At 39.6% G+C, this 9806-nt stretch overlaps 1 protein-coding gene across 1 annotated transcript in view; it reads left to right on the top strand.

The window, feature by feature from the left end:
- Positions 1-5588: 5588 nt before the first annotated feature.
- The window catches only part of LOC133536658 (lipoxygenase homology domain-containing protein 1), a 101886-nt gene continuing 97668 nt past the window's right edge, over positions 5589-9806 (top strand). The window contains 1 exon segment of the mRNA XM_061877278.1: positions 5589-6240. Coding sequence (XP_061733262.1) covers positions 5589-6240 — 652 coding nt within the window.

Here is a 9806-nt window from a genome sequence, read left to right as displayed (position 1 = left end):
TTTATTAATTGAAAGGGAATCTAGCACTCATTTCCCATAATAGCAATTAGTTTTTGGGTCATCCGTACTTCGAACGCCAGACTCAATATGCCTTCCGCTACTGGTGAGCAACATCTGCAGAACAGGAGCCCATTTCCCCGCATGGACAATATGGATTAAGGCATCTTTTTGCTGCTATGGTTCATTATTTCTTAAAAACTGAACAGGATGACTTAAAAAGATATGTAAAAGACTAACAATTTTCGTACAATTTTCGGCACCAATAGCCTGTGATTCCTCACGCTCTTTCGACATTTCCCAAAGCATATTTAGAAAAACATCAGTAGAAGAGGATACAAAATAGAATACTTGCGCCTTACCTTTACTTTCTCTCTCTTTTGAGCGTCGGGTCTGCATGTCTTTCTCTGTTTTTCGCAGGTTATGACTCAGTCTCCCCCCCCCCCCAAGGTGCTCCTGATTTTCACATTTGCCTTGGCTCTTATACATTTTTCCAAAGTAAGAATCATTAAAATGGTCACTGCAAAATAATTACGCTTTCTCACTTGGTCTGTCCCATATTCCATCCATCCATTTTCTACCGCTTGTCCCTTTTGATGTGGCGGGGGGTCGCTGGCGCCTATCTCAGCTGCATTCGGGCAGTAGGCGGAGTACACCCTGAACTAGTCGCCACCTCATCACAGGGCCAACACAGATAGACAGACAACATTCACACTCACATTCACACACTAGGGACCATTTAGTGTTGCCAATCAACCTATCCCCAGGTGCATGTCTTTGGAGGTGGGAGGAAGTCGGAGTACCCGGAGGGAACCCACGCATTCACAGGGAGAACATACAAACTCCACACAGAAAGATCCTGACCCCGGGATTGAACCCAGGACTACTCAGGACCTTCTTTAGTTGTGTTTCTAAAACCTGCAAAAATGCACCTGGCAGACATATTTGATCATTCCTTTAAATTTTGCACGAAAATAACGTGATTCGGGATGAGGACGCTACCAAAACAACGTGCTATGCAATATGAAATTGCCTCCATTCTTCTATATGTGATATGAGCAGGCTGATGCAGGCAAAAACCCAAATTCACTATTTTGGGGGGAATTTTACCTGAAGACATCATTTTGTCCAGAACTATGAAATACCTATTAATGACCAGTTTTTGCCCTAAAACTGTATGGTTTTGTATGATGTTTGATGGACCTATTGAGGACCCCAGGTATGTAATGATGACGGTGGCTCCCATTTTGCGAGGTGCTATAGAACACGATCACTGCCACAGTGAATGCTACTAATTGTTTCTTTTGGACAATTAAATTTTAATTTTTCAGACATTTGTTTTGTCATGGACTGATGGACTCCAGGCTTTTTGTGGCACCAAAGATTTAGTTTGTTGCCCCATTTTGGTCTTTAAAATTACAAGGGTTTGGTTTGAATAATTGCTTATCAAATTCGCTACAAATATTTTATTGGAAAAAATGAATGGTGTGCATTTAAACGGACTACCACATGAATGGTAAGAGCCTTTGTGATCTGGCCTCCTCTAGTGGTTGTGGCTCTAAATAGACGCACAGAAGAGTGTTAATCCTGACTGATGTCTATAATAATGTATACTTTGCATTGAAATTAATATAGCTGAACACCACCAAATGTTGACTCCGCCACTTAACTGTTGTCAGGAATTGTTAGAAGAAAAAACAATGGGACCAGTCTGTCAATAAAAGGTAATATATCAGTGCTTATTAACTTTGAACTGCTCTGTACAATAATGTGTTTGTAAATAAACCTGTTTGGATTCTTCCTATTATTATTATCATCATCATCATTATTATTATGTCACTTAAGTTAGTAAGATTACAATAACATTTAAATAATACTCGTAAAATTTTAGGTCTAAAAATAAGTAATACTTGGTGGCATGGTACATGTTAAGCAGAGGAAGTGAACAGATCAGTGACTGCCAAAATAGAAATAAGTGGTGGGAATTAATAAGTTGTGCCTCTTTGTACTTCTTTTTAGATGTGTACTTCAATGCGATATTGTTGTTATATATAAATAAATGGTTACCATAGCCACGCATCACAAGTAGAAAACATATGACCGGTAATGAAACAAGGCAATTGTTCTTTCAATGTTATGTCAAGGAGAACAGAAGTTATAAATTAATAGAGGAGCTAAAATAAAAAATACATACCAAATTATAACTATACGTTGAGTTGAGTTGAGTTTGTGTTTATTTCAAACTTGCATGCATACAACATGTTACATCTGAATTTCCAGTGTCTCTTTTCAACATGTACAAAAGGATTAAAAGAAGCAGAGTTTATTTAATCCTACCCATTTTCCTTTACATAGCAGTTGCTTAAACTTTTGTTCACTTCCTGATCTCAATTTATTCACAATTATGTTCGTCCTTCGTTTTCGAAGATGACCAGGTGACTTCACGATGATTTGTGTGTGCGAAGATGGCTGATGAGGCCAATCCTAGCACGGAATGACCGGCTGCAGTGAGGGCAGGTTATGGCTGGGGGGCGGCTGGTTGAGAGGGAGGAACAGTCCCTGGTCTTGCGGAGCTGTCGCTTCTGTTCGGCTTCATGGATGCGTTTTTCCTCAAAGTTTGCTACACCATGCAAGACTGCAGAGCGCCAGTTTGAACGGTGTTCGTCATCGGCTTCCCAGGTCTCTGGGTCCACACCACAGCCCTTGAGACTGGTCTTTAGGGTGTCCTTAAAGCGTTTCCGCTGTCCGCCGCGTGAGCGCTTTCCATGGTGCAGTTCACCGTACAAAAGCATTTTTGGTAGGCGTTCGTTTGACATACGGCAGACATGGCCAGCCCATCTCAGCTGGGAACGCTTGAGGATGGCATAGATGCTGTCCATCTCTGCCCTGTGGAGGACCTCAGTGTCTGGGATCTTATCCTGCCACCTGATGTTGAGCAGCCTCCTGAGGGATCTCATGTGGAAGGCGTTGAGTTGTTTACAGTCCAGGTCTCACAGGCATACAGCAGGGCGGGTAGGACAACAGCACGGTAGACCTTAAGTTTGGTCCGTAGGCTGAGCCCTCTGCGCTCCCAGACAGAACTGCGGAGTCGGCCGAATGCAGCACTTCCATGCGCAATATTCACAATATACTCCATAAGTAATAACAATAAAAATAAATAAATAATATTTAGTGAAATAAGTTGTATTTTGTATGGTGAGATAAGTAAGATTATCTTGAAAATTAATGGATGGATAAAATAAATTCATGGTTTTATTCTTTGTACTTTGTGAACTTTTTAAGTTTGAAAAGTTTCTTAAAGTGGATTGTATTAGTACATCGTCTGATTTATTTGCTTAATCCATTGCATATTTTAATTCCACATACTGATATACTGAAGGTCCTAAGTGTTGTACGTGCGTACAAATGTTTTAAATAAAAGTTTTCTCTAAGATTATATTTCTCCTACCATACTAAAATATACTGTTTGGATACTATTTCTATTGACACTAGTATTTAAGGATTACAACATTTATATCCTGTTGGGCTTCCTCTGCAGGGTGTAACTTCCATCCATCCATCCAGTGTAACTGACCAGTCAAAAACAAATGTTCACTGCAGAGGACATTTGTGGACATTTACATGTGGAGTGCATTAAAAAGTTGAATTTCTTGCAAGAGTCTTAAATAAGGAATTTAGAGGACTGAATTCATCATATAGTATTCAAAATCATGTAATCCGTTGTCCACATTTGATGACATTTTGCTATCTATTAACCACACCATGCACCTGGAGTAGCTAACCACATGAGAGGTGTCAGATGGCAGCAATAAGCCCAATAAGGGGATTTGTCTCATAGTTGAGTGCAGAAAGTTTCCGCAACACTGACTAAATCAGTGTTGTCATTCTAAATTTAAGGTAATAGTAATGGTTTAATTCAGTGGTACTTGAAGGTATGCCAAGGGGTACGTGAGATTTTTTAAAAATAATCTAAAAATAGCAACAATTCAAAAATCCTTTTAAATATATTTAATGAATAATACTTCAACAAAATATGAGTGTAAGTTCATAAACTGTGAAAAGAAATGCAACAATGCAATATTCAGTGTTGACAGCTAGATTTTTTGTGGACATGTTCCATAAATATTGATGTTAAAGATTTCTTTTTTTGTGGAGAAATGTTTAGAACCAAGTTCATGAATCCCCAAAGAGGGCACTTTAAGTTGATGATTACTTCTATGTGTAGAAATCTTTATTTATAATTGAATCTCTTGTTTATTTTTCAAAAATTTTTAAGTTATTTTTATGTCTTTTTTTCAAAATACTTCAAGAAAGACCACTACAAATGAGCAATATTTTGCACTGTTATACAATTTAATAAATCAGAAACTGATTACATAGTGCTGTATTTTGGGACGGTATGGCTCTGTTGGTAAAGTGGCCGTGCCAGCAACTTGAGGGTTCCAGGTTCGATCCCCACTTCCGCCATCCCAGTCACTGCCGTTGTGTCCTTGGGCAAGACACTTTACCCATCTGCTCCCATTGCCACCCACACTGGTTTAAATATAACTTAAATATTGGGTTTCACAATGTAAAGCGCTTTGAGTCACTAGAGAAAAAGCGCTATATAAATATAATTCACTTCACTTATTTTACTTCTTTATATCTTTTTTTCAACCAAAAATACTTTATTCTAATTAGTTGGTACTTGAATTAAAAAAATGTTCACAGGGGGTACATCACTGAAAAAAGGTTGAGAACCTCTGATTTAGTTCATTAGGAACATGATTAATTAACAATGTTACATTGAAGTACATCATGGTTACCCTCGCTTGTCCACATCCAAAGAAGAGTTGGAAGCTGATTCAAGCCTTGGCAGTAGAACTATGTACTACGTTACCAATTTTTTTGTAAAAGTGCTTTGAGTCACTAGAGAAAAGTGCTATATAAATATAATTCACCTTACTTCACTTCACTTCACTCTGATGTTAATAGATAGTTTGCATACATGTAATTCACTAAATAAAGAATATTCAGGGAAATTGCATACGTTTTGGGGGAATAACCCAGGAATTTGTATTGCTATCAACGGTGTAAAATTTTACTGTAAAAATTAGACACTTAGCATTGGATTTGAGCAAAAGTTAAATGATATGCTCCACACTCAATCTTAATATCGCACTATCGCTGAACACTGAATCAGTTTCTTGGACTTGCAGTGCATGGAGTGACATTTATGACCATTAAGGAAGCTCATCGGGGTAAACGGCGAGTTTATGTTAAAGGCGATGGACAAGTGCAGGTAAAAGCGAGACACCCATGTCCCGTAAAGCGATCCTGACACCATGAATAATGGAGGGTGAGGATAAGTTCTCTGAGCAAGGCTCCTTTTTCACACGGCTTTCTCCCGACGGTCACGTGCTGAGTTGGCCAATTTTTCATGAGTGCAGTGCGTTGGTTGTACGTCCATTCAAAAAACGCTCCAGCTGTTTGAGCTGCATCGGTCCAGGCTGACCTGAAGGTCACACCAGAACTTTCCTTCAAATGAGCTGCTCTGCTCATTTACAAAACCCACAGAAAGTTTCAGGAGAGAAAATTTGAGGGAATTGAAGATGCCGTCGAAAGACAAAAAATCGAGAGCTTCGGAGGAAACCGAGGATGTGGACGAGGAAGTGGAGGAAGCAGAGGAACCAAAGTTAAAGAAGAGCAACAGTAGAAAGAAACAAAAGAGTTCAGAGCAGTCTGATGAAAGGGGTTTGGAGAAGAAGAAAAGTGAGGGTGAAAAAGTAAAAGACAAAAAGAAGAAAAGGAGAGAAGATGCTGAGGAGGTTGGGATTGACAGAAACGAAGGCGAGCAGAACAACAATGATCCAACCACTCATTCCAAGAGGGAGAAAGCCAGAGAGGACGACGTGACCAAGGAGGAAAAGAAGAAAAAGAAGAAGAAGACCTCCTCCGATAACCCGGAACAAGACGACGTGATCGTCTCGAAGGAGAAGAAGTCCAGAGACGACAAGAAGAAGAAAAAATCTCGTAATGAGGGAGAGGAGCCAGTGGTTGAGGACCAAGACCAGAACGACTCCAAGAAGAAGAAGAAAAAGAAGGGCAAGAAGGGGTCAGCGGATAGCGATGAGGATAAAAAGAAAAAGGGGAAGAAATCCAAAAACAAGCAAGTGGATTATGCAGCGATCTACCAGAGCGAGCTACTGAACTACCACACAGACTCATCGGACGGGTACGAAGACGACTACTACAAAAAGAAAGGTGAGGTTTTGACTGACAGACATAAAACCTTACAGTATGACTTGGTCCAATCGGAGCCCTATTTTGAGCTAGGATTGGGACTCCAGACTTGCTCAGTTTTGGACCATAGCAGTTCTCATTAGGTGAAATTCCAAAGGTTTGGTTCAGCATGATTTTGAAGTGAAATAAGTGTCTTGTTCTTGAGATTTGCAAAGTTGCAAACACTGAGTTGCACATAATCGAACCCTGTTGTTCCAAACCCATACTAAGTATTTAGCAGTTTTTACCCTTTCTTTGTCTAATCCTTATTGGGTAAAGAAATAACCAAAGATTGTTTCTTACATAAACAAAGAAATGAGTGTAGTAACATATTGAATTGACTAACCTCCTGCCCCAACATTGAAGTTGTCACTGCAACTTCAAGGTCAAAGAGTCAGCCCGTATACCTTTCCGTGTTAAGAGTCAACTGACAAGTAAGTACAAATGACGTGATATTGGCAACAATTTGGAAAGTTGAGGAACATTTGTCATGGATTGCTGGGCAACAGACATACTTACAGTAATTTTCGTTTCTGGAGTCCATGACGTTGACAACTCGTGCTCGCCGTCAGACTTGTGGTCTTGGATGTTTTCTGTTTTTCCGACAGCATAACATATAGTGGAACCTCAACCTAAGAGTGCTTAATAATAAGAGCTACTTGTTATGCTTTAAGATGCAAACAAAAATTGGATTTACAAGCATCTCCACCATTAGTTGGCATAGACAATTTCCCAGTGAACCCTGTAAGATCCGTCCAAAACATCTTGTGTTGTATTAGTATTAGCTTATAGCTAAAGATAGACTTGGTTTTTCCAACCAATGGAAGGAAGAAAGTGAATGTGAAGGCGACGTTGATTTACGATGAAAGTGTTTCAAGTTAAAAGACTCTGTCACAGAACTAATCAAGCTAGCAAACTGAGGTACAACTGTCCTTTAATTGTCGCTCCTACTACTTGTGACAAATACTGCATGAGCACGAATGCAAGTTTTCCTGCATATACGAACATGTAGATTGCACTGACAAATTTCCCTTGTGGATCACCATAAATGAATCCCGGGCGCGGCGCTTCTGCTGCCCACTGCTCCCCTCACTTCCCAGGGGGTGATCAAGGGGATGGGTTGAATGCAGAGGACACATTTCACCACACCTTGTGTGTGTGTGACAATGGGTTGTACTTGTATAGCGCTTTTCTACCTTCAAGGTACTCAAAGCGCTTTGACACTACTTCCACATTTACCCATTCACACACACATTCACACAATGATGGAGGGAGTTGCCATGCAAGGCCATAACCAGCACCCATCAGGAGCAAGGGTGAAGTGTCTTGCTCAGGACACAACGGACGTGACGAGGTTGGTACTAGGTGGGGATTGAACCAGGGACCCTCGGGTTGCGCACGGTCACTCTCCCACTGCGTCACGCCGTCCCATATTTCTTAACTGCTCGTTTCTGTTTCTGTGAGTGTCAAGTAGAAAAGCTCTGACTCGCTCGTGGAGAAGTCGTTTGGCACCACTTTGTATGAATCCCTGGACCCTGCATATAGGACTTTTTTTTCTAGGGAAAATCAACCGATTAAATTCAATACTGTTATGATCCGTTGCCCAGATGATGTTTTGTTCTGTTAGTTTGACTACCTCAGTTCTGTGGTTTGTGGTCTGGGTTTGTGTTCCATGGATGCTGATTAGTTCCACCTGCCTCTGATCAGTGTTTGGGACACCCACCTGCTCCTGGGCACTAATCAGAGAGCTACATATTCCTGTTTTTCGCCACTGTCTTATTTGCTTCTACGCAACAGTTATGACGTCTATTTCTACGATTCCAGAGCCAAGCTTTGCTTTTGTTCACCCGTTTTCATGCTAAGCTTTCACGCTAGCTATTTCCTTAGTTAAGCTTCTCGTGCAATCGGCACAGTAGTCTTTTTGTAGTTTTTGCCTTTTTCATAGACAATGAATCATTGTCTCACCTGCACCTTGCCTCCGGAGTTTCCTCCTGCACATTGGGAGAACGCGACAACGTTGTTACAAATACAGTGTTGTTTCTATTGCATTAAACTGGTAGTTATTACTTAAAAGTGTATTATCACGGAGTACTTACAAGGTGTGTAGACAGAAAATAACACTGAAATGCCCTCAGGAAGAGGTTCTTTAAGACATGGCTAGCTTCGCAGTCGGCATTGTTTTAGCTACTTCTAAATCACTAATCCTTGTCTCCATGGCGACGAATAAAGTATGTATCATCCCTGCAGGACGAGGAATCGCTAAACATGCTGCACTACATACCGTAGGAGGATTTGATAGCTAACCGCTAACAGCAAGCTAGCACCCTGAATGTAAACAAAAGCCATAGGTGGATCTACACCTGCAATGTAGCGTATGTAGTCGATATTACTATGATTACATAAAAATATTTTTTATTTAAAAAAAAAAAAAGGATTATGTTCACAAACTCAAGAAATATGTCCCTGGACACATGAATATTTTGAATATGATCAATGTATGATCCTGTAACTACTTGGTATCGGATTACCATGAATTGATTAACGTGGACCCCGACTTACACAAGTTGAAAAACTTATTGGGGTGTTACAATTTAGTGGTCAATTGTACAGAATAGAGTATGTACTGTACTCTGCAATCTACTAATAAAAGTTTCAATTAATCGAAATTGATACTTAAATTTGTGGTATCATCCAAAACTAATGTAAAGTATCCAAACAATAGAAGAATAAGTGATTATTACATTTTAACAGAAGTGTAGATAGAACATGTTGAAACAGAAAATTACCAGATAGTAACAATAAATCAGAATCAGAATCAGAATCAGAATCAGACATACTTTATTCATCCCCGAGGGGAAATTTAAATTTTCAGCACAATCCCATTCAAGATCAGACAAACATGACAGGGAGACAGAACAGGATCACTGACGGGTCTGCCAACTTCCGGTGCCCCTTACAAAAAGGTGAGAAACAGGTAAACAAGTGGGGGGGAATGGGAGGAAAAAAAAATAAAAGATTAAAATAAAATAAAATAAAAAAATCGGTCTAAGCCAGGGCCCCTGGAGAGGGGGTCCAGAGTGAGGCCAGGGGAAAAAAAACAACAAAAAAACCCCCCAAAAAACATAAAACTCATAGCCATAGTAGACATCCCTTTTACAACATCAACCATCAAATGAACATGTAGATTAAAAGAAAAAATCTATTTTCATAGCTTTTCCCTCATAATTTTGACAAAATAGAGTGCGAAATGACACAATACGTTACTGCATATGTCAGCAGAAAAATTAGGAGCCTTTGTTTGCTTACTTACTACTAAAAGACAAGTTGTCTTGTATGTTCACTATTTTATTTACGGACAAAATTGTTGTTTGATTGCAATAAGAAACATATTTTTAATGTACCGTAAGATGTTTTTGTTAAAATAAAGCCAATAATGCCTTTTTTTTGCATCCCCCTTTATTTAGTATCTTAAATGCCGGTAATCCAAATACATTTTGGTAACGGTACTGGTACTGAAATATTGGTATCGGGACAACATTGGTGTGAAT

Source organism: Nerophis ophidion, linkage group LG17, assembly GCF_033978795.1.
Source record: "Nerophis ophidion isolate RoL-2023_Sa linkage group LG17, RoL_Noph_v1.0, whole genome shotgun sequence".
In the NCBI taxonomy this organism is placed as follows: domain Eukaryota; kingdom Metazoa; phylum Chordata; class Actinopteri; order Syngnathiformes; family Syngnathidae; genus Nerophis; species Nerophis ophidion.
The sequence above is the reverse complement of the archived record's forward strand: the minus strand, read 5'-3'. Positions and strand labels throughout refer to the sequence as shown.